General features: G+C 49.0%; 9 protein-coding genes across 9 annotated transcripts; 4 read left to right on the top strand and 5 right to left on the bottom strand.

Moving 5' to 3' along the window:
- Positions 1-38: 38 nt before the first annotated feature.
- Positions 39-2,368, top strand: FSST1_000784 (uncharacterized protein; the record flags this gene model as incomplete). The annotated part of the gene is made up of 5 exons (XM_083234333.1): positions 39-103; positions 171-289; positions 364-909; positions 964-1,979; positions 2,033-2,368. 5 exons carry the CDS (start codon positions 39-41, stop codon positions 2,366-2,368), a joined length of 2,082 nt encoding a protein of 693 aa, XP_083090966.1.
- A 740-nt stretch (positions 2,369-3,108) lies between these two features.
- On the bottom strand, positions 3,109-5,015 carry FSST1_000783 (methylenetetrahydrofolate reductase (NAD(P)H) MET13; the record flags this gene model as incomplete). Its single annotated transcript, XM_083234322.1, has 2 exons — positions 3,109-3,254; positions 3,311-5,015. The coding sequence occupies 2 exons, from the start codon at positions 5,013-5,015 to the stop codon at positions 3,109-3,111; spliced, it is 1,851 nt and encodes a 616-aa protein (XP_083090965.1).
- A 1,426-nt stretch (positions 5,016-6,441) lies between these two features.
- FSST1_000782 (bZIP transcription factor) lies at positions 6,442-7,655 on the bottom strand (the record flags this gene model as incomplete). The annotated part of the gene is made up of 2 exons (XM_083234310.1): positions 6,442-7,448; positions 7,508-7,655. The coding sequence occupies 2 exons, from the start codon at positions 7,653-7,655 to the stop codon at positions 6,442-6,444; spliced, it is 1,155 nt and encodes a 384-aa protein (XP_083090964.1).
- A 2,717-nt stretch (positions 7,656-10,372) lies between these two features.
- Positions 10,373-11,003, top strand: FSST1_000781 (uncharacterized protein; the record flags this gene model as incomplete). Its single annotated transcript, XM_083234299.1, has 3 exons — positions 10,373-10,567; positions 10,618-10,766; positions 10,835-11,003. The coding sequence occupies 3 exons, from the start codon at positions 10,373-10,375 to the stop codon at positions 11,001-11,003; spliced, it is 513 nt and encodes a 170-aa protein (XP_083090963.1).
- A 727-nt stretch (positions 11,004-11,730) lies between these two features.
- On the top strand, positions 11,731-11,919 carry FSST1_000780 (uncharacterized protein; the record flags this gene model as incomplete). The annotated part of the gene is made up of 1 exon (XM_083223822.1): positions 11,731-11,919. The coding sequence occupies one exon, from the start codon at positions 11,731-11,733 to the stop codon at positions 11,917-11,919; it is 189 nt and encodes a 62-aa protein (XP_083090962.1).
- Positions 11,920-12,030: 111 nt separating this feature from the next.
- Positions 12,031-13,083, top strand: FSST1_000779 (uncharacterized protein; the record flags this gene model as incomplete). Its single annotated transcript, XM_083234288.1, has 1 exon — positions 12,031-13,083. The coding sequence occupies one exon, from the start codon at positions 12,031-12,033 to the stop codon at positions 13,081-13,083; it is 1,053 nt and encodes a 350-aa protein (XP_083090961.1).
- Positions 13,084-13,280: 197 nt separating this feature from the next.
- On the bottom strand, positions 13,281-15,114 carry FSST1_000778 (major facilitator superfamily domain-containing protein; the record flags this gene model as incomplete). The annotated part of the gene is made up of 3 exons (XM_083234277.1): positions 13,281-14,266; positions 14,337-14,684; positions 14,739-15,114. The coding sequence occupies 3 exons, from the start codon at positions 15,112-15,114 to the stop codon at positions 13,281-13,283; spliced, it is 1,710 nt and encodes a 569-aa protein (XP_083090960.1).
- A 655-nt stretch (positions 15,115-15,769) lies between these two features.
- Positions 15,770-18,274, bottom strand: FSST1_000777 (uncharacterized protein; the record flags this gene model as incomplete). The annotated part of the gene is made up of 1 exon (XM_083234266.1): positions 15,770-18,274. The coding sequence occupies one exon, from the start codon at positions 18,272-18,274 to the stop codon at positions 15,770-15,772; it is 2,505 nt and encodes an 834-aa protein (XP_083090959.1).
- A 781-nt stretch (positions 18,275-19,055) lies between these two features.
- On the bottom strand, positions 19,056-22,725 carry FSST1_000776 (uncharacterized protein; the record flags this gene model as incomplete). Its single annotated transcript, XM_083234256.1, has 3 exons — positions 19,056-19,722; positions 19,777-20,929; positions 20,988-22,725. The coding sequence occupies 3 exons, from the start codon at positions 22,723-22,725 to the stop codon at positions 19,056-19,058; spliced, it is 3,558 nt and encodes a 1,185-aa protein (XP_083090958.1).
- Between the last annotated feature and the right edge of the window lie 1,380 nt (positions 22,726-24,105).

Here is a 24,105-nt window from a genome sequence, read left to right as displayed (position 1 = left end):
AAATACAGGTCTGCCGGAATAGTCGCGTCGTTCGAGTTATGCTGTTTCCGGAAGAGGATGCGCTGCTGCTCAAGGCGTGGATCGTCCAGCGCATTGAGGATACGTCCGTTACCTGGATTTCCCCTTGAGCAACGCTCGCGTCAAAGACTGCGCTAACATTCATAAAACAGTTCTGATGCCGATGCTGATGTCCTCGCCGAGTATGTCATTGCTCTTCTAAAACACGATGGTGACGCAGACGCGGTGCGGAAACTCTGCGAACAAGAAATTCCAGACTTTTTGAGCGAAGGTATATAATGCTGCTCTGTTTTCCAAAGCAATTTGCTATTGTATAGTGCCAGAAGCTAACTACCTAATAAATAGACCCAAAAGCCTTTCTCGACGACGTTTTCCAGGCCATCGTATACAAATCCTACCTCCCTGGCGCTCCTCCAGCTCCAAAGATTGGCGTCAAGCCAGAAACAATACAACAATCGTTCGCCGAGACCTCGCCGCCAAATGGATCGAAAAAGAGGGGCTATCACGATCGCGAAGAATACGATCCTCAATCCGGGTACGAAGCCTTCAATCAGGATGGTCGCGCACAGAAACAGGCTCGTCGAGGCGGGCGCGGAGGACGAGGTGATGATATGAGGGGAGGACATGCTGGTGGATTCATGCACAACCTGCCCCCGCGACCCGATATGCCCTTCGATCCCAAAGTCATGGAGGCTTTTCTACAGATGGGTTCCATGGGAATTCCCTACCCAGGCATGCCCAACTTTCCTCAACAGGGCTTTGGCGGTAAGAGCCAGTCACGAAAAAGAGGCCGATGCCGCGATTTCGATACCAAAGGGTTCTGTTCTCGTGGAAGCACATGTCCTTACGACCATGGAAACGAGTCGATCTTTATGCCTTCAGGTAATGATGGTAAGTCTATCTTGTGGTATCTTCTTGTTCGTTTGGCTAATACATTTTTGGTAGAGTACGATCCTAACGATCCATTCACCATGTTAGCAAACGCACCTAATTCTGTGAATCCTTGGTCATTTCCGCCTGATGCCAACCGTGGTGGGCGAGGAGGTCGTCGCGGCCGTGGCTCTAAAAAGGGTGGCGCGCGAGCTCCTTTTTCTGCTGACGGACCTAATCATGATCGATCCAAGAGCACCATCGTTATTGAGAATATACCCGAAGAGAGCTTCAGCGAGGACCAAGTGCGAGAGTTTTTCTCTCAATTCGGTAATATTCAGGAGGTTTCTATGCAACCATACAAGCACTTGGCAATTGTCAAATACGACAAATGGGGGCCAGCCAATGCGGCATATCAATCACCGAAAGTGATATTCGACAACCGATTTGTGAAGGTATTCTGGTACAAAGACAAGGCCGACGCGCTACCACCTTCGGCACCAATGCAGGGAGGGAACTGGTCCGGCGACCCAATGGCGACAGAAGAAGAGGAACAAGAGCCCGAAATCGACATGGAGGAGTTCCAGCGAAAACAAGAAGAGGAGCAACGAAAACACCATGAGCGCGAGGCCAAGCGCGCCGAGATAGAGCAAAAGCGACAAGAGATAGAAAAACAACATCATGAACTCCTTGCACGTCACCGCGAGGAAAACGAGAAACTCCAGGCAAGACTCGCTGGCAAGAAAGGCCAAGAAGGAGAAGGAGGTTCATCAGGAACAAATATGCTGCGTGCCAAACTTGCAGCTCTTGAGCGAGAGGCTACGCTGCTTGGCCTTGACCCTAACGCTGAGGAGGAGGCAAGTCCATCTTGGCATCCTCGCGGTGGCTACCGTGGCCGAGGAACTTATCGCGGTCGGGGCTTCGCTCCCAGAGGAAGAGGAAGTTACAGGGGTCGTGGAGGTGGAAGCGGAGGAAACATGCACGCTGCGTACGCACAATACTCAATCGACAACCGGCCCAAGAAGCTCGCTATCAAAGGCGTGGATTTCACGGCGCCAGACAAAGATGAAATGCTGCGTCACTTCCTCCTTGTATGTTGAACCCCCTTCATGATTATAGGTCATGCTGCTAACAAATTTGACAGAATCTGGGCGAATTTGAGTCAGTTGACACGGGTCCTAAAGTCACACACGTCTCTTTTCAGGACCGCAAAACGGCAGAGAAGTTCTATTACAGTCTTCATGGCAAGGACCTGCCCGGAGTTGAGGGTCGCCTGGAACTTGCATGGGTAAGCACGCCTCTGCCGCCTGTTAAGACGAGAAGCAACGACGATGGGCCGGGCGATGGCGGAGACGACAAAGAAGATGATGCCATGGCGGGTTTTGATGACCAGCCTAAGCGCGAGAGAAGCGTTGAGCCACATCCCGAGGATAGGGCAGTAAATATGGATTACGAAGTGGCGGAGGAGGATGCATGGTGAAGAGGGACAGAAATGTTTGTATACAATGGTCCAGAGGCAGGATAATTCACATTGAGCTACAGGAACCTTTATACGTAAATATAAACGGGCAGCTGGGCCCCAGGCATTCTGGACACTTCATTCGAGTCACTGAAGGCATAGTTCTCACGGAGATTCAAATTATGGGAGGTGATCATAGCCCAACAAGGGGCTATATATCAAGTCAATTGTTGGCTCTGATTAACTGCAATGGCTGAAAGTTACTTTGAACTGCCAATGCGAGTTGCGCTCCTCAAGATTCCTTGTTCCCATATCCTCCACTCTCTTTGGATCGCTTTCCCCTATTCTGGGGAGCGAAAATAATCAACCGAGGAAAAAAAAAATTTAATCATGCATTCATCCATCCATAAGGCCTTGCTGGCGGGGTATCGTTGAGATATAGAACAAGCAAAGCAAGCCCCCAAAACATAAAGTCGTCTGCGCCCGCCGGGTGATTTTTATCTGTATCGTGCGCCTTTTCAAAATGCTGCCCCCGTATCCCTGGTAACTTTTTGTTGAAAAAGAAACCGTGGTGATGATATTATACCCAAACCCGTAAATCAAGAAAGAAAAGAAATCAAATCGTTAAAATTGGAAGGAAAAAAAGGCACAGCGACGTCCAGAAAGATTCCGAGCGTCATGTAGCTGTGGCACAGATGCAATCGGGGTCAGATGTTGTGCATATTCACGACCCGCTGCATCGGTGTAGTGCGAGTGAGCCTTCAGTTCGCAACGGCAGTGGCCGCAGTACCATTAGCACCATTAGCAATAGGCTCGGAAAGAGGAGTCACAGGAGTCGTCAAGTCATTAACCTCGAGTCCCTTAAGAAGCTCGAAGATAGTTTTGTTGTCATGGAAATCGTTATTAACTGTATAATTCGTAAGTTCTCAGTTGAATCAGTTCGTTGGAATCTAGACCGCTTACCAATATTGACCAGGTACCAGTCATTCATGACTCCTTCAAGAAGGGCACGACTAGGGGAGCTAATGTCGTAACAGTGCGCCCAATCGACACCCAGTCGGAATGCCTCGTCCTTCCATGCAAGGAAACTGATGCTCTCGACAATGGTTGGTTGAACGATCTCTTTACCGGGGAAGACACCCCAGGTAACGGCATTAGGGCCGTCAGAAGTGACGTTGGATCGAAGTTCGCCATCCTTGGTAACAGCATAGTAGGTCAGGTCAGGGTGGTTCTCGATGCGGGACATCATCTTGTCGAAAACACTAGGGTGAACAAGCAACTCGAGATACGACTTTTGGTAGACGTAACCGTTGTCGGGGCCCCAGCCGTGGATTGGATGAGAGGACTTGACACCATTGACAGCGGGCTGCGAGTTGATGGTCAAAAGTCCACGCTTGTTCAGCTCAATGAGGTCCTCTCTAATCTCATCGGCTTCGGTGGTCAGGGGAGATTCACTCCATGGCAGGGATTCGATCTTGTTACTATTACTGAGGTAAGAGACAAAAAGTTCAGCAATGTCCTGGATAGCCTTGGGTTCGCCCCATTTCTTTCGGTTCGCCTCGTTGGAACCGGTTAAGCCAATGCCATAGGCATCCAGCTCACCAAAAGCGGGAGAACGAGAATCACCCCATCGACCGTTAGGGAACTCATCCCAATCTTGTGTACGAATGACGTAGGACTTGTTGCGGTTGCGCCAGAAGATGGGACGGACGTCCTCCTCGCGGCGGCCAAGTCCCTTTGACTGCTTCCAAGGAAGAGCATGCTGAAGAGGTCGCTCGGCACTGGGGGCCCATTGAAGCTCCTCCAGTAGCATTCGTGTAGCCTGGGCGAGGTTCATGGTGTAAAAGTGGAGGTGATGGATGCCATTGGCGAGCAACTTCCGGCACATATCGGCAACCAGGGTTTTTCCAATATTTCGGACAGCAGAATCATCATTCTTTACGGGCTCAAGGACGTCAAGCCACTCCTGTGGGATCTTGGCTTGCATATGGTTGGCTCGTCGGAGGAAGCTTGCGTAAGTTGCAATTGGCATGATACCAGGAAGAATAGGGATGGTGATACCACGTTCACGAACACGCTTAACCCATCGAATAAAGTTGTCGGCATCATAGAACATCTGGGTGACAATGAAAGTGGCACCCATATCAACCTTCTCCTTGAGGTGGTCAAGTAGCTCATCCTCGTTCTTGTTGTCGTCGGAACCCTCTGGGTAACCAGCAACGCCAATATCGAAATGGTTGCCATAGGTGTTGCGGATGTGCTTGACAAGATCGCGGGCATACTGGAAGCCTCCGTCTGCAGCCTCCCACTTGTCTTGAGCTCGGGGAGGGTCACCACGGAGGGCAAGAATGTTGGTGCAGCCGGCCTTGTACGCCTTGAGTAGAGCGTCGTTGACCTTTTCAACGCCCATGTCAGTGCAAGTCAAGTGCATGCAGGTCTCGAGACCGTAAACAGCTTGAGCCTGGAGAACCATCTCGCAGGTGAGCTCAGCAATGCGACCACCAGCACCCCATGTAATATCGATGAACTTGGGACCTAGGTTGTACATGCGATCCATACGATCGTAAAGGTTCTGGACACCTTGAGCGGTCTTTGGGGGGAAGTACTCGAAAGAGAAGGAGGGCTGGCCGCTCCTCTCGGCGTCGTGGAGCATATCCTTGATATGCATGATGGAGGTAATCTACAAAAGATTATGTTGTATCTAAGGCCCGTGTAACGACTCGTGGTTGTATTTTGCCCAAGAGTTAAGCAAAATTGACAATAATAAAAAAGGCGGCGTAGGGCGATGGTCGTGGCGGGTCGAAGCTTGTGTTGTAGTCTGGGGAGATGTGGGGGAGGGGAACTGCAACGGCAACTATGACCAGGAACCCATCTATTAGCAAAGAGAAATTGGGAACGGGAGCATTGGTTGAGATGACGTTGATGACAACTTACAAAGTCTATTGTTTTAATAGGACAGAAAAATAAAAGAGTTTGTTTTTTGTTTGCGCTGCAACTCCAGACGAGCGGTGAAAGCGATGATCTTTGTTTTAATTGATCAACGTTTCGATGAACCTCTCTCAATCTGTTGAATGAGAAGCAGCAGCAGGTAAACCAGGGGGTTAGAGACGCCAAGTGTAAGTCGACAAGGGACGAGTTTCCAGTGATATAATGGAATGGTAGATTTTTTATATATCGAGGGATATAAATGACAAAGGTAGAAAAAGGAGGAGAGAAGGGAAGAGAGAAAGAAAAAGAACAAAGTCCGGTGAGAAAAGTGTCCCACGTTTGTTTGTTCCTTCCACCGGGCTCATCTTTCCTGTAAATTTCTCTCTTGGCCTCCAAAGTGCCCCTCCTTCCTCCAGAAACTCCCCCAGTGGGGTTCCGTTTTTACCTCCGATGTTGAGATACTGACTGCCGATTGGTTGAATATGGCGACACTGACTTTTGATCCCAGCGCCGTTACCGGGTACCGGAGGCCGAGAGACTCGGGCTGTCGGGGGGGGCTCAGTGAGGCTGCCCGCTAAGACAGGTCCCCTAGCCTGCTACAACTCTCCCCAATGTTTTTTTAAGCTCGCCCGGGCAGAGAATATTCAGCCCAGTGGAAGAGTCATGGACGACCGAAATGGATCCATCATGCTAGGTCGCCTCTCTCTATACCTGGACTGGTGGGACTCTGTAGACTAGGTAACTGATCTTTTGGTCAAGATAATCAACACTTGAAGCTTACTGCTAGTTACCTGAATATGCACTGAGCCATGTAAACTGCAGACATGATGGCTTCTGTATGGTTCGGCCCGTGTAAAACATCCCACTCTGTTTGATGCTTGCAGCCATTCTGTCCCCTGCTTCGGAGCAAGGGTCTAGTATATGCACCAATCATGCCTAGATCCCCACGCTGAGCCGCTGATGGGCGTCATTGTCAGACCGGTCTGTGAGCGAGTCAATAGGTACATACCTCCTTACCACTACCCTGTATTCACGCGAGACGGCAAACTCGTATTCGTTCTTTTGACTGAGTTTCTTTATCTGTCTATACGAAAACATCCCATGAACAAAACTAACTTGATAGTAAATACTAAAATAAAAATGCTAAAAAGAAAAAACCTATGTAATTAAACACTCATGGCTGGTGATGTGCTTGAACTTGAGTTTTTACTCGAACTCTCACCACTACTACGAAGCAATGGTGGTGCCCCTCTCGCCTTTCGCCATCGATTACTTGTGTTGATAATAGTATTATCGAAAAGGAACCACCACCTCTCAAATGCAATCTGCCCCAGTTCCCAGCTTCCAGGGTCATACGGATCTTCACCATGGATCCGAACTCCCTCAGCCGTGTCTTCTAGGTCGTATGCAAAGTTGACACATGCTAGCTCACCCCGGGCCCGCGGTGGCCGCAACTCATCAGGTAATGATATAATGGAAATGACGCGGTTTCGTACGTCTGGCCATGGGAGAAGGTCAAACACTGGATGGTGCGGCAACGAGCTTTGCAGAGGAGTAGGCCGCCAGTTTGCAGGGAGCAAAGCTGCTGGCGTCGCAACGCCTGTGACAAAAGCCGAATTCCCATCAAGATCCCATAGACCTTGTTTGCAGTTGAGGCGATCTGCGATGAGTATGACGCCCTTGAGCAGCGCGAGCTGTAGCACAGGGAGGTTGTAGCTGTCAGGGAAGCTCTCTGTTGAGGCAGCAGGCGAAGTGCTGAATGAGGGTGTATCGAGGAATGTGGTTAGATCAGATCCGTCAAAATGTGTCGTTAATCCACTAGAAGCTCCTGCCGAAGCTTCATCGCTATTGCTTTCTTCGCATAAAAATTCTGGAAGAATGTTGACATCTGGCAAAACAGATGGAAGTACCATCTCTGAAAGGGGACTCAACGATGTCAGACTGAAATCAAGCCCAGCCAACATGTCAGCAGCATCACCGGTGGTTGTTGGTATGAACATGCTGGCAGCTTGGTTGCTGAACTGCGCATCGTCTTGCACTGTTCTCGGAATTTCAATGATATCGTCTCCAAATGGCTCTCCATTAATATTGCGAAATGGTTCTGGGTCTGAATTTTGAGTCACATCGTTGCTAGTTGACTTGGCTTTGAGACGACTCAGCCGCTTTTTTTCACCTACAGAGCTGTTAGGAATTGTTTTTACAAAATCTTCTCGGTTGAGAGTGGTCACTTACGATATCTCCTCTGAGCCAACACATTCAGAACCCTTTTTCTTTCCGCAGCATCTTGGTCGATGTCAGGAATGTCGAGAGTCGGTGGCTTCTTGTACGTTCTCTGACGAGTCCGAGGACGATTGGTTAAATTCATGGTAGGTTCTGCCATTTTTCAAAGCGAAGAAACACGTCTCAATGATTGAATCCGCTACTATTAATCCGTTTGTTCGATCAACACATAAATGAACAATGCAATAAATTTCTCACCCGAGTTGAAGTAGACATGCTTCTCTTTTCAATAACGGGAGACTTCAATGATCTCCACCCAGCATAACGCGAAAGAGTAGATTGGTTCAAGCACTGTACAGCCATAACGGATAACAGTGACTCATAATCTGACTGATGTAGGTCGAGCGTGGCAGTATTTTCAATCTGTGAGTGACGCCAAGACTAGCTTAGACTGTGCGTGGCCGACTGTGTAATGACCGGCTCAGCATTGCCAGACTTGTCCAGTATGGATATTGTCTATCATGGTCTCATCTTTTCCTCACGGCCTCTTCCTCTTTCAAGAGCCAATGCCTGAATTACATCGAGGTTATATTGCTTCAAGCATCGCTGGGAGTGTAATTCTGTTTGGAATAAAAGCAATCAGTTATTGTCAATTCTTTGGGTACACATTTACTTAGTGCAAAAGGATGGATAGGTGGATGTACGTACTTAGCGTTAGAATCCTACCAAAACTCATCAATTTCTTGATGTGAGATCTTGTGTAGTTTTCTTGATCAAGGGATAAAGTAAAAAGGAGCGGATCTACCTCTTTGTATATAGTAAAAGGTTGGGCAGCTACGGGCTCCGTCATAACGTCGAAACATAATGCAATTTATTCTCAGTGGAGAATTAACCAACACCCAGGTCATTATGATCACGGCAACAAGCCATACAGGGGACTGTGAAAGAATAACGTTGTTCTAACTATGTAAGAAAAACAGCATTGCTGGGTCACAAATATAATGATTTACTTGATACTAGTTGTTGCAGATTGTCCACATCAAATTCCTTAGTCTTTCGACTTGGCTCGCAGTACATCCTCTCAAGCAATCTCTTGAGCCTCTAAATCGGCTAACAGCAAACTCGGGTTAACTAATGAATGTCATATGCAGACGTTTACGCCACGATTCAGTCTTGTAGCTGTAACCATGATCACCCTTCATCTCTACCACTCATCCTTGGAGAGATATTGCGTGATTGCCAAACCCGACTACACCGCCTCGAATTGCGAGCTATCAAGAGTAACATGTCTCTCTTGTGATAGAATCGTAAATGCTGTGATGGTTACGGAAGTCATCACTGCCGCTGTACTATCTCGTATCTGTTTGCCTTCTTATTACAAACCTGAGATATTGTCTGGATCGTCTGATGCACATGACGACGGCATGTGATACTTTTCTCCGAGAGTAAGAAAAAAGGTCGGGTTTTGGTAGTCTTGATGCATTGCATATATGCAGAGCGCCTGCTGTTGTACCACGAGGAGCAGTGCATATTGTTTTCTCGATCGGGTGGCTATCGGCTGGGAGATGCGACAGGCTACTGGGTAGAACTATGCTGTGCACTCGAAAAACAAAGCATCTTTCCCTGTTAGAGATCGGTCTCGATTCACAAGAAGCTCGCCTTGCCTGACCAGATTTGCCATCTCGTGCATGGATCTCCTCCGGAGGCTAAGACAGTGTCGGGATTGAGGCCATTTGCGATGCAATACTTGGTTGAAAACCTCTAAGCTCGAGGCATCACATTGGTGTCCGTATATGCTACTAGGGAACAAAACGCTCTTGTATAATGTACAGGATTCGTCACCAAAGCCCCTCGTAAAGGCGGATAGATGTGATTTCCTGTTTAGGCAATCCCCGTCTTGTGGAGTTCCGCCATGTCTCCGTCCCGTTCCCGGCTCCGGCTCAATGCCGATATCACTTTTGATATCGATGCCAGTAGAGGCACAGCAAAATACTATGCAAGCTGCAGTCAGCTATTGGTTTTATTTATGAATACGTAAATCTAGATGCGAGCATTATCAGAATCACTTCACATCTTGATATTGTATCTCTGCTTCTGCCATTTACGTCAGTCCAGGTCGATCAGTAAATGCACGTTGGGCGATCCAGCGGCTTCACGCGGCGCATGCATTTCAGATTCCTAGAAACCACAAAATTGAACGTGCAGTATATTCTGGTTGATTTTGACAAATCGCGGTCTCGCATGATATCCCGTGATGCAACGCACAACGTGGGAATCCAAATGAAGCGAGACCGCTACTGTCAACTCTGCGCATTTCTCTCCCAGATAAACGGTTGCCTAGCAGACACGAGAGTTACACCAGTGAGCGCCCTAGGCCGGTAATACCGTTTGTTTACATGATGTAAGCCCATCTGCAGGTTGACAGCATTGTATTGAACGCCCCGATGGGCCGAGATCGAATTACGGGCATGACCGCATCAACCTACCGCAGTTTTGAGTTAGTTTCTATGGGGAAGCTGAGTATGCTGACGAGACGCTGAATCAATGGGTACATCTATGGATCAACGAGCCATAGCATCACAATGGTGGATACGTCTGCGACTGGCCAGAGCTGACGCGACACCATTGACTTTACGGCAATAGATGCAGTAGCATCGCATTAGCTATTTTCATCACGAGGGTCTCCGCGTCATACCTAGTTCCTTCTCTCTATCTTTATTCTTATTTCTAAACAGTGATGGGTGTGCCGAAAGTTAATATAAGAAGGCTGAAGCCACTGCCATCCAAGGTCATTCTATTATACAAGCTCAACGGCATTACAACACTGGCTATCGAATCTACTTCACCAACTCATCCTACTACAGTTCAACCTTCAATATGAAGTCCTCGCTTGCTTTTGCTCTTCTGACATTCTTTGTCTCTCAGGGCCTTTCTGCTTCTGTTGACATGTGGTCTTCTCCTCTCTCAGAAAGAGGCGCACCCAACTATAAGCCTATTGAACCCAAAGTCATCAAGTCTCGTCTTGGCACTACACCCCAAGAGAACAGTGATGGAGATCGAAAGCCTGCATCGGTATGACCATGTTACCATTGATTCATCTGCGGCAATTAACAAATTTGCAGGTCTACTTCTGTCGCGGTGAGAATTGGGGACCTCCATGCTTTGAGTACCAGCCGGAGCTCGAGTACACTTGCACTGAGCTGAACGGCAAGCTCCAGAACCATGTTGGTTCTATCTTTTCTGAGCCTGAGATCATCTGCCGTCTCGCTACGTGAGTGTTTCTTCCTTGCAAGCTTAATGGGTGGCTTTTGAGATAACTAACAAGCAACTATCTGACAGATTCAAGAACCGATGCGTTCCCCTCAACATCTTTGCCTGGCCAGAAATTGAGAAGGGTTCGGCCCATCTTCTCCATGAGAAAGCACCTTCAGGAACTGATAGTCTGGGACATGTGGTAACTCATTTCACTTGCGCCAAGTGCACTAACTGTGTACGAGATCCCAAGTGATTCTAGAGTGAGAGGGATGCCAATTCACAGGTTGATTCGGTGCTGGGTGAAGTTGTATCATTTCTCAGTTGGCGTTGAATGGGTACGAGGTTATGGGGGGAGGAACAATAGTAGATTATAGCCAGGCCATTCATTACTTACCAAGAATTAATTAGTTATCATCAATCAAGTTTATACATCGTTCGACTTCCCAAATGTTTTTATGCTTCAGCTCACAGCAGAGTCTGTATAGCGGAGAGGCAGCTTTAGCTTCTATCGAATTGGTTGGCTTCCGTAGCTCAGTTGGTTAGAGCGTCGTACTAATACTTCAATCTGAATATTCAGTGATGCGAAGGTCTCAGGTTCAAGCCCTGGCGGGAGCAATCCCAACGCCTCCTGATTCGTCTTTTTGCTATTTGACAACATCTGTTGATTAACAGTATGGATATTCCAATATCATCTTTTTTGCTGTTTAGGTACAAAAAAAGTATGGGAGCCGGGATGAAGTTGTGCGTTTCTGAAGAAGAAAGAGCAACCCTGCCTGCAGAAACTTGTTCGCACCTGCCTCTCATGCCTCCTCCCTTTCAAGGCAGTTAACTTCAAGGTTAAGATATTCCAATTCTATCGATTCTGCTTCTTACATCTCCAACTTCATTTCTCTTACTCCCCGTTCATCCATCAGTCTTGATAAGCCATCAACATTTAGTTTCTTTTTGGCGTCAAAATAATAACAAGTATCCGCCTCATCATGAATCTTAACTTCACTCTACCCATCCGCTCGCGTCCTTCCACGTTCCCTACCAAAGCTGCCGACCGCTCATATGACAACCAGACAGTCTTAAACCCCCGAAAGAGTGACCTCAGAGTCAAGAAGCGAGAACCAGCCCCACGACAGAATGCCGGGTGTTTTGAGAACATCAGGCCCGAAACATCTTAGCGAGATGTTACATCAAAAATCCCACTTCCTGCCTCTGGGATCGATGCGGATATAATGCAACTAAAGCCGAGGACTATCAGTCATCAACCCTTTCTTCAAAATGGCACACTTATGCCGGGTCTTCATTATGATCGATATGGTGAGAAAGCAGAGCCAGACGAACTCTCTACAGAACAAATCACCAAACAGTCATCATCTCCAGTCGGCACAGACCAGGTTTCTCTTCTGCAAATGGTAAAAGAAGGCATCAGGGATCTTCGATCTCAAACGCCATCCCCAGAGCCTCTGCTTATACCCGAGCCCAAGCACAAGTCTGGCCAAGAAGGTGCAAGAAGCACATCTTCTTCTTATCCTGAAGACGTTATCGGGTCCCCAGATTTGCCTTCACCACCCGATTCCCACATCGTCTTGTCGAATCTTGGTGACCTGACGAGATACAGCCACACAAACGATCGTTTATCTGGCCTCCGGTCATCATCTAGCTCATTTGGCGCTTCCAGGACCGTAAGTCAAGGGAGCACTTACAAGACATTGACAGATGCCGCAGCAGCTATCGGAAAGCTACAACGCTTGCCGACACCCTCATATCACCGGTTTGAAATCTCGTCGAGCTCTGAAGATCTGGCATTGAAAACTCTGGCTCCGCATAATAGTGAGGCCAGCCACGAGGACGAGTTTCTCAAAAAAGGCTCTATCGGGAGCCTCGAGATGCGACCACTGAGAAGAGTGGCAGCCCATACGGGATTCGGCAACCTGACAGACACGTTCCACTCAGAAAGTCCTAGCCCATCAGTGAAGCTACCCCGTATCATCACGTCTAGGAAAAGAAAAGCGTCCGGCATCTCTCTTCGAAGCATTTCTGCCAGCGTGAAGCGATCCCGTGTTGAAGTTAAGAAGCTCGCAAACAACATTTGCCGCAGCAGCTGCGATAAACTTCGCCAAGCTCGTGAGAATATCAAGCAGCAACATAAAGACCAAAAGAAACAATATTCGGTTTGGAAAGAATTGCGACGTAGACTCAAGCCTGGTGAAGCAATCAAAGCCAAGCATGAGAAAGGATTCGCAACATTTTCGATAGAAAAGACCATGCGTGGACCTAAGGCCTGGTGGAAGGCTGGCGTCGAAAAGTATCAAGCTCCCGAATGGATGCACTTTGGGAAATAGACTAGTGATGATACAATAACAACGCAGCTTTCGGAACGGAGAAGCAGGTGAAGGCAGAAAAGTTTGTTATCAGCAAGTTAGTAAGGAGCAGGAATTACAAATTCACTAATTGAGACTTTCTATTACACTGAGCTTGTGTCGCTGTATGAATCCGTACGAAACTGGCTCACATATGAACAGGAAGGAATTACAATTATTTATAACATATATCGAAAGGAGACACCGATCGGTTTTCGCCTCCCGGAACCGACGAGGCCTTCTTCCTCTACATCGTCACCTCCCTCGAAATGCTCGCTATCAGCCCGGTCGAACTTACGGTTCTGATACTTCAGGTAAAAGCGAAGAGCATAAGCTAGCATGGAAACGCCGAGCATCGCCGCTGCGCAAGTGCTCATTCCTGGCGCATAATAAGGAGCATCACGATCTGGGTACAGCCTGGTGCCGACGAGCGGGCCGCACTGACCGACGAGCTGAAGGAGGGCAAATCCACCTCCTTGGCGGCTCTGACTGGACTGGTTGTTAATGCTCCATGTGATGATGAGAGTGACGACATTAAAGAAGCCTATCGCGGCAGGATAAACGGCCATATATCGTATGAAGTTAGGTAAGTTTAGGGGTTTAGCCAGAGCGAGTATGGCATAGCCGCTGGAGGATGCGAGAGCATGAAATATGAGAGGGATGGTGCGGGTTCGCAAACGATCAGACATGTGAGCTGTGAAAAGAACGATAACAAAAGCGGCTAAATAAGGAGGAGCGCTGAGGGCCTGGGAGGTGTGGGTATCGTGGCCCATTTCAGTGAGGATCTTGGGGAGGAAGACGGGGAGGGACGAATAAGCCATGTTGGTGAGGAAGAACATGGTGGCAGTGATCCAAGCGACGGGATCACGGAAGATGGCCAGAACATCGCGGCCCTTGAGACCGGACGAAGACTCGGAGCTTGTAGACGTAGATGCACCTTGTTCGCTGCGCAGACGCAAACGAGCAACCTTCTTTTCGCGCTTGGTTAGATAGGAGGCGGTTTGGGGTGAGTCTGGGATGACGTTCCATGCGACTACAGAGGCGATGACAGATGGGAAACCCTCGATGATGAAGAGAAGACGCCAGGGAGCGATAGGACTAAGCGAGGCAAACTTGACAATGAGCCAGGCGAGGGTGGAAGCAAACGTCGTGGCCAGAGGTGCAGCTGTTATAGTTAGTCGCAGGCTCGACAATGTATCTAAACCTGTAGTTATACAGGAAAGACTGTGACGCACCAGATATAAAAATAGCGGTCCGGAATGCAAGCTCCTCCCGTTTGAAGAAGAAGCTCAAGTAAAACGGAATACCAGTAAAACCTGCTTCACCGATGCCCAATATAACGCGAAAAGCAATAAGCATGGGGTACGACGTAGCGACAGCCTGAAGAGATGCCATAAGACCCCAGGTCAGGACTACCATGGATACAAAAATATGCGCAGGAATGATCTTCCACAGCAGCGACATCCATTCAAAGGCGATGTAACTGATGTAGAAAGCCGTCAAAGCCCACTCATACCATTCGTCACGGGGCGGGTCGGACTGGAGGTCTTCATCCATGCCTGCTATTCGAGCATTACCAATATCTACATATTTTTGTCAGTTTTTGTGTCCGTATGGAAAGGGCACCCAGTTCGTACTCGACCGATCGACAAAGCTCAGCATATAGAGCAGAGCTACGAACAAAACAAGTTTACGGTCAAACTTCCGCCGGACCGCCAGTTCCTCGTCTGGAGTATATAATTGGAAGCTCGCCACGGACCCAGGACTTCGTGGACGGCCTGCCACGAGAGGACGGTCCGCATCTTCGTCATCGCCAGCTTCGGCATCCCATATCGCACTGCCATTTCGATCTCTGCTTGTGTCCCTGTCATGCAGCTCGTATACATCGCTCCCACTACCAACGATCGAACGGAGATCTTCCTCGTCACTGTCGTCGAGCGTGAGCTCAATGCTCGTCTGTGCAAACGTCTCGGTCGGGGCGCTGGGCCCAGGTTCGGGTCTTGGATGGACCATCTGGACGCTGAGGTGAAACTCAACGTTTGTCGTTTATAGGGATGAATACGGGGACGACGCGGGGTGAGATATCTTGGACTCGGTACTGGAAGAGACGGTTGTCAGAGTAGTTCTGAGGTTAATTGAAGGTCATTAAAGACGCCGTTCAATATATGTCCTGGGTTGCATTCTCGCTTGATACAAGCGGAATCAATTGGACGAGATGAGGAACAGATAGATGTAAAAGGATCAATGCGATTGAATCAAGCTGTCTTGCTTACACGTGACGTAGGCCAACTCCTTACATAGGGGTTTCATTAGCCCTCAAACTTTTATGCTATGATGAGAGCGATGTTTGTACAAAATGATTTAAAGTGTATTACAGAGTACATATCGTATTTGGCAAAATAAGTACTATACATGTCAATGGCAATTTCGGTTTCTATCATGACTCCATCATAAAACATTAAAAGTTATGAAGCCCCATAACCTTACCGGGTATCCATCCCTGCAACGATATTCCTACGTACCTATGGAAATGGTAACCTGCCCGGCCACAATACCGTCATAATGCCATTTAAAGGTTTCTATAACACCCAAAAAAAAAAAAAAAAACCGTGACTCTGAATTTCAAACTCCAAACTCCGTCGCAGCATGCTTCAACAACTGTCTCCATTCAATGGTGGGATCCTTTGGCAAGAGATGGTCTCCTGAAAAGCCTCTTAAACCCGTCAGCAACCGAATGGCTTCGAGCAACGTGATGTTTGTGATGCTTTCCTCCTTCAAGTGTATACCCATCAGTATTTTGAGTAGACACAATAGGCTGTCGAATCTGTGCTGGGTTTGGAGGCGGTTGCGCTCTCATTCTCGCCTGTGTTGCTGAGTCGAGCGGCGCATTTACATGTGCAGTAGCACCCCGACTGTAGCCCGCAGGGACTGTTGGTATTGTTGTTGGTGTTGGTTTTGGCCCCAGTATCACTCCTTCGCCTCCTGGTTTCTGCATAGATCTGGGGGCGTCATATTGGAGTGGCCTCGAAAACCCTGCCCCGTTGGGTCTCAACAGCGTTCCCTCTTCTGGTGCTGTTTGTGGTCTTCTCTGCGACACCTCTTTCTGCGGAAGGCGAGGCTTTGGCTTTGGCGGCGTAGGAGGACGAACAGGACTCTTCACTGCCGGTTCAGGTGGAAGCGGTAGGGTTGACAGTCGTATATTCTTTGGTCCGTTTCTCGGTATTCGTGACTTTGGTGAAGCCTGTGTGAGTGGCTGCCCTGTAGGCGCTTTGGGAGTTCTAGGAGTTATGGGGGGTGTCTTCATGTTGAGATCAGATGTCTCTCGCTGAGCTGATGTCGGTGGCGTGATATTCTTCACAGGACTTGAAGTCGAGCGCTTGATCGAGTTTGTCGTGTTGATATTTAGTGGTGGGGGAGCACGCACAACTCTGGACCTAGGCAACGACGACGGTGGTTGCTTTTTAGGGACAGACTCTCCGGCTTGGTACAAGACACCGGAACTTGGTTTTTCTATGCGTTTAGGATCCGGCGTAACCAGTAACGGTGAAGCTTGCGGTACGCTTTCCTGGAACCTAGACATTGTAGGTCCTGGAAACTGCGGCTGCGGAGGGTGCTTTGATGCCGGCGATGGTATTCTAGGGGGTGTGATTTCTTTAGGTAAGTAAAATGTAGCTGCAGGTGAATTCCTAGAATGTGGCGGCGATGATACTAGTGGGAAAGAATTCTCTTCGTTACGATATGTACTAGACCCTGACGATCCTAGAGGTGAGTCGGACGACAACGGCCATGAAGGCTCCGTCGGGTTTGTAGCCTCGGTTTGGTCGGGAACCGTTGGTTTATGGGTTTCATCTGGAAAGATCTCTGAAGATGGCAAAGGTGGCGAGAAAGGTGGGACGAAGCTCTCAGGTCTGTATAAGCTCGGAGCTGGTAGTTGTCTCTCTGAAGCCTTGGGCGTTGGCGGCGTCGAAGTCCTTGATGAGACAAGTTCTGCAGGCTTGAGAGGCCGCACGACATCTGGAGTCTCTTCCCTTACAAATTTTTGCGCTGGTGGCTGCGTCTTGGCAAACCCTTCTGGTTCAAGATGAGTGCGCCCATTTTCAGAATGCAGTCCTGATGCCGTAGAAGTCGAATACTGCGTAATCTCAGATTGTCGTAGCCGCGTATCCGGAGTTTCTTTTCGAGACCAAATTGAGTATGCTGTAGACATGGACGTTCTATTAGGATCGAGCTCGCTGGGTAAAAGTGGTTTGTCAATGTCTGGAGTATCTGTGTCTGCCGTTTCGTTGGGTGACTGATCCTGGGACCAGACTGTTGAGGTAGTCAAGACTGATGCTCTGGCCGGGTCAAGTCGAGGCTGGAGTGGTATATGGATATCGGGCAGTTCTAGTGAAAGAGGCCTTGGGGTAGTAGCACCTTCGGAGTGATCTAGTATGCCTTCCAATACAGTAAGCGCGTCGTCTTCGTCTTGGTCGCCGTCATCCTCGTATTCAGATGGTGAGTTGGAAGACCCATCCATGATTTCTCTCGTCCTCCTGGCCCGTGCCATATGTTGTGCTCTTTCTCTCAACTGCTCATATCCAACCTCGTGTTCTTCTTCGTCACTTTTGCCAGGGACTTCTCTCACCTCGTCACCACAGACGATAATGTACCATTTCACCGGCTCCCCTTTCTGCAACTGATCCCTCAATTTAATGATCCAGCCATCGTCGCCTGCCATTCTTTCGTAGTACCTGGCCATCTCACCTGCGACATCTACGCTCAGATCAATTCTCGCCACATAGTCAGCCACATAGGCATATGGTCTACATGCCATTGTCATCTCGTCCACGTCAAACTCCTCCAACAGCTTGACTGGGGACCAAGAGTGCATGAGAACAGCATCTTCGGCGTCGGGTACACGTGATTTGGGGAGATCGTGGTCATCATCCACATGATCAGGTTTTGGTTTTGGTTTGGCGTTTTTCGCATTGCTGACACTGGCTTGTGTCGGTGTGGTCGGCGGGGTGAGCTCGGGCAGGAAATCAAACTGAGCGTGTAACTGATCGAGGATGCAATACGAAGAAGCAGGTGCAAGAATCCAATTTGGAGCCGCGTCTTCAAGATCATTCAGTATGACGAAAATGCGGATATCGCGGCGGTGCCATCGAAATCCGTGGCATAGATAAGTCGGCATTGAGTTGTGTCGTTCGGTGGTGAGACAAGAGACGGGAGACTGGAAGATGAGATATAAGTGACGGGCTTGGCTGACTCTGCCGTGATTGATTACCTCACTCAGGCGTCACCTGAACTGGTCGTCTCTCGACAAGACAAAGTCTCTTTTGATGATACTTCATAGGGTAGCATGTGTAGCTTCCGACATTTCGGTATCGACGGCTGAGACTGAGACTGAGACTGAGACTGAGGCTTGATTGTGGTTGTTTGAGGATGAAAAGTAGGTGGAATGATTGGAATTTCTTCCGTTCCTTACTTCCAACTTTTACCTCTGCTTGACTGACTGCACTCCATTATCTGAGCGTCGCTCGCTGCCTCGTACCTTACTCAGAATAGTATTAGATTGGCTGGTTTAAGGTACAGGCAGGTAAAGCCAACGTCAGAGTCAAGCCTAATTCCGTCTTCGGAAAGCATCGCCCCATAACCTAACGGTAGTCGCACCTCCACCATCCGCATGCAAACGTAAACCATTTGAATGGGCTGCTTCCATGTTCTGTTCTAGGCCTTGGACTGAGACATTGTCTCGCGTATGGCCGTCCAGAACAATAGTCATTGTTATCACCAGGTTTCAGTCATCAACAGCAATGAGATTCCATAACAATCATTCTTTTCATTTGAATGTATCCAGTGAGCCCTTTATCAGCCCTTCTCTACAGTATCAACAAACCCCAACGCCCCGTTTCCTTGTAATTATCTGATCATTATCATCAATCCATACACTCTCTAATAGTGTATAGCGGTCCCTAGTTTTTGAATCCCATCAAATCCAGGCTCACGCCGCCTGTGTCTTGCAGCCCTTCCATAGTAACGCCCCCAAAGTCTTGAGCGTCAAATTCGAAATCCATGTCTTGCAAAATATTGTTAACGTCCTCATCTGAAAGGTTGATGTCAACGTTGCTGGGCATGGCAGGTATAGTCGCAACTTGAGAGACCTTCTTGGCCACCATGTCCTTGAACTTGTTCAGCAAGTCGATGTCGTCCGCAGGAGTGGTATTGGAATCAAGAATACGTCGAGCCCGCGTTTGCAGCATGGCATCCGAAGGCATGGTTCCTTTGCAGGCGACATGGTCTTCAACATAGCTGACGAGACCACGCTCCAATTCGCGAGAGCAGAAAATTTCGGCCGGTCGCGCCGCCTGCGACGTGAGCTTCTCGAGATAGCTGTTTGCAATAGCTGCTGGGAGGGACTTGGCGCCTTGGCCCATGGACACTTGGACATCCGCAGGGAAAGGATCGAGTGATGCCTTGGGGCAGGCATACGGTGGCGCAAATCCAGAACCACCTGACTCGAGTGCCCAGCCGTCGCTCATCGGGAGGCCAGGACCATCCGTCTTGAGAACACCAGCATCGCGCTTGAACCTCTGTAGCCATTCGGCGTTATCTGCAGCAGTCTGGTTCCAGGGATCATCACTGGGGTATTGTTAGTTCATGATGCAACCTCATGAGTGGGCTCAGTAAACTTACTCGTCGTAAAGAATCCAGCGGGCCTGGTGCTGGAGTTCTTCATCGCTCGGCACATGGCGATTGGGATTGTTCACCGACATTGTACCAGCAACCCATCGTTTCAACTCTTTGGCCAATCGCCTATAACAGTTGGCATCGTTGAGGAAGTAAGGTCCAGGGCAGTTGTTACCACTGCCCATATCGAACATGTCGTCACATCCCATGAGTACGGGGCATTCACTGCTGAACAAGGTCGTGGCATCGGTAACAGCGGTCCCACTGACCGTCGACTTGGTGCTATCCTGGAGAGAAAAGGCGGGTGAGCTGTCGCTTGTTACGGGGTGACGGTTCTTGAAACCCTCCAGCCAAGAGGCATTATCGGCTGCGGTTTGGTTCCAACCGTCATCGAATTCATAGATAATGATACGAGCTTGTCGTTGAAGGTCGTCGTCCGTGGGTTCAATCCCCATGGAACGCTGTAGAATAAGATAATCCTTTAGTTCACGTTCGAGACGTGAGTAACTGTGTATAGTCGAGTCGATCGATGAAGGGTCCTTTGATCGGCAAATATGATCCACCACGTCTTCGCTTCGTGGCAAGTGTGCACGTCGACGGAAAGCGGCAAGCCAGTTAGTAGATGATGTCGCGAGTCGGATAAGCCAGTTGGCAATGGCTTCCGATGGGTGTGTCGATACTTCCTCTACTCGTCCAACAATGCGACAAGCCTCATCCTGAAGCTCATCATCCATTGCTGTTAAGCCCAGTAGTCTCTTGGCCTTAACAAACTCATGCAGTTGTACCTCCATGGGGCACTCCTCGAACAAGTTGTCCTTGCCGTTAATTTTCAGTGATGCCAGCCTGTTTTCCGCAGCGCCACGCAAGGGACCGAATCTTGCCTTTTGTTGCAGTGTCTCGGAGCTCATGATGATATCACGAAGCCAAGATGGGCGCGTCGCAATGCCTTGTAAAGACAACAGTTCGCTGGCGTAAATAATACGACAACCTTCAACCATCATCTCTTCGTCGTTGGGCAGTCGTCCGTGTTGGTCCTGGTAGTTCCGTGTGAAGAAAGCCATTTCCAGCTTAATCAGCTCGTAGGCATTGCGAGGTGATTCTGGCGGGGAGTGATTGGCTACGTATGGTAACGGGGATGTGCGTTCATAGTGAATAAGATCTATTTCAAAAGTTAGATGTTGGCAACTTGTCTACAGGATACTGCAGAGGTCTCATACATGGAGGCATAGAGTTCTCGACCATTTCGAGTACTGGATTATCAAAACCCCAGTCACCCTTCCAGTCAGCCATGGAATAACCCGTCTTGAAATGCTCCGCCAAGTGGTCGACACGAATAGTCCATGTATCCATCACGATACCACAGAAACCGCACCGCGACCGAATCTCTGGCGTAGCCACCTTCCACGACTTCATAGACCAGTCCTGAAACTTAATATTATGAACCAAACGCAAGTGTTGGTTAAGGTGATCTTTCCGGTAAAAAGTTCGTTCGGCAGGTGTGCGCTCTTGACAGGCTGAATGGTTGTGACTTTCGATATGGGCATCGTCTGGGTTAGCGTCACCGCAGAAGACGCAAGACAGGATACCAGTATCGGGATTGACGGCCTTTGGGCTGTGGGGAGTACACACCCACCGCTCAAGGGACAAGTGCAATGACTTTTCATGTCGCTGCCAGTCATGCTTGGTCCTAAACGTCTCTGTACAGAATGTACATTGGAAAGTCTTGAGGGGGGCCATGAGGCTCGTCTTGTCTTTTCCTGTTTTTGCTGAAGCCCTTCGGCGACGACGTCGACGGCCATGGCTGTTGAACGGAGCTGAGCTAAATGATCCCCATGAGTTACGAGATCCGTGTGAATAGGCCGATCCAAGAGAACCATTGCTGGAGTGAGATGTTCCCAAGCTGCTAATCGATGACTGGTTGCAGATGGATTTACCCGAGCCATCGTCCGCGTAGCTCAAGCTGAAGGGGCTGTCGATTCCAGATGACAAGCCGGAAGACGATGCTGTAACGGCACGAGCAATGGCACTGACGGAAGCAGGTTCGTTCTCAGGAGGAGAGTGCTCCCAACGCTGCAGTGGATTCATGGCTTCAAGAGCTGGTGTTCCTCGGCGTTGAGGAATATCCATTGGACCTGACCATGAGCTGGTGTAGTGGGGTGATGTCGAACGAGGAGGCTGAACCTTGCCTCGCCGGCGTGCATTTGCAAGCCAGTTGGTGATCTGTACCTTATTCAGGCCGGTTTGGCGCTGCAGCATCTCTTTTTCCTCGTCGCTAGGGTACGGGTGACGGTTGTGTGTCGATAGCCAATTTTTGAGAATGCGGACAGACTCTCGAGAAAACCGTGCTCCAATTTTAGGAGGAGCTGCTGCCTTGTTGCTGAACGCCTCTCCCATGTTGGCTAGATCAGAAACAGAGGCGTTACGAGAAGCATTGCGGGAGGATTGGCAAGAGTCGTCTTGAGCATCCTCTTGCAATGTGCTGGGTATCTCAGGTCCTGATGACAGGAAAGGGTCGATGTTGAAGGACGCTGCTGAAGGGTTGATGGACTTTGGGGCAACGGCGAAACTGCAGTCGACCTTCAAGGCCACACAGGTGGTACAATAGTCCTTATACATACCCTCTCGGATCTTTTTACAAGAGAAGCCAGCCATGGAGCAGTTGATACACGGGGATGGAGGTGTATCCCACTGGAACTGATTGGAAATGTCATCGGCAGTCGTCATGAAGTCCATTGATTGGGTAGGCATGTCTGGCACATGGAAGTTGTTGTCCGAGAAGTGCTGAAGAGCGCAAAAACTAAAGTCATCCTCGCTGACGTTTGCGAGAACAAGGTCAATGTTCTCGTTGTCATCGTCTGTCAGACCAGCCAGAGCATTGCCATCCTGGGGTTGCTGAAAGGCGTCGATAGCCTTGTCCCAGTTGACGAACTGCTCCATCTCATCGATGCCGGCCATGCTGCACAAGGATAAGTGCTGATGTGAAACAGAGATGTCAGTCCAAGTCGATCGAAAGGCGCGCGTGAAGATTGACAACCATGAGCCAAGTAGAGTTGGTAGTCGAGTCAAGCCAATCCAGTCTAGCCCAGTCCCACTTGAAACGTTGACAAGTGATATAAGATAGAAAAGAAAAGTGGTTATTGTTAAATCTGAAAATAAAAGGAAGAAAAGAGGCTCATGGATCGAGGATGACCTCTGAGTTTTGTTCAAGTCGAAAAGCTCATAGCCACAGCCAACGATCTGTCTAAGAGAATAGTTTCGATGGAGTCAGCCGTTCTCAACCCCAGAACTTGAACAGTACCAAAAGGTCTGGTGGAGTTGGAGTGCAGACCGTCGGCAAAGTCACACCAACCAGTTGGACTAGTCTAACCAGATTGTCAAGTCGTGCGCCCTTCAATTGACAGACAAGGATCTTTTTGATCAATGGACCCACGCACACAGGCTAGGAAGTGACGGTGTTATGAACACTGTAGAATGATGGTTTTCTGCTCAGTTGAGGGTGAGCCATGCTCTTGACTCGCCAATCAGCGGCTTCAGCGTACAGTGTCAGCTTGATCATGTTAAGTGGCACTGGTGCATCCTGAGCTCCGCTTCTCGTTATTCGCAAGGCGCAACCATCCATGCAGGCGTGGCTCGTTCCTCCAGTTGACCGTACACCGAGACCGGCGTGTGTATGAATATTTTCCCCGTAGTTAGATCCGATTCTGATCTTTTTAGAATAAGGATATCCTAATGAGGTCAGCTGTAGCCATGATCCAATCGGAATGTGATACAACATGACTCTGTAAGGGTCCAAAAGTCTGCATCCCCAGGACACATGTGTGGGGTTAAGCACGTCCTCGGGGAAGTGTTTAATATTCCATCTTATTCTGAGGTATGCCTATCTCTTCTGGACTGCGATGAAAGCGCTGGAACATTCCAAGACCCGAGAATCGGGGAAAAGAATAAAGACCATGCTCATGGACCTGTAGGTAAGATTTTAGGAACAGCCACCAATACGTCGTCCTGTCGCCAATAAGCTAGAAAATCGCAGATCGCTCGACGACATACGTAGTCGTAGTATTTCCCTGCTTGAGTGTGATGTTGCGTCTTGTTGTCTGACGCATTGGTAAGCAGAGAAGTTGAATCATGTCTGGTGTGGTATCCGTACAAGTCTCGAATTTCCAAGGGAAAGCACCAGCATTGAACTACTGCCTGCCGTGGTGTCATCTCACTGCCCGCTCATGCGAGCTTCGCCTGCCTTACGGATACACAGCGGAACTATAGCGCTCAGTGGGTCAGTCGCTTATACGGTAGCAGCGGAGTCTCCAGTGGCTGATCCCGGCTCCGGAACTCGCG

This window comes from Fusarium sambucinum, chromosome IV (assembly GCF_050947815.1).
Source record: "Fusarium sambucinum isolate potato_lamoka chromosome IV, whole genome shotgun sequence".
In the NCBI taxonomy this organism is placed as follows: Eukaryota; Fungi; Ascomycota; class Sordariomycetes; order Hypocreales; family Nectriaceae; genus Fusarium; species Fusarium sambucinum.
The sequence above is the reverse complement of the archived record's forward strand: the minus strand, read 5'-3'. Positions and strand labels throughout refer to the sequence as shown.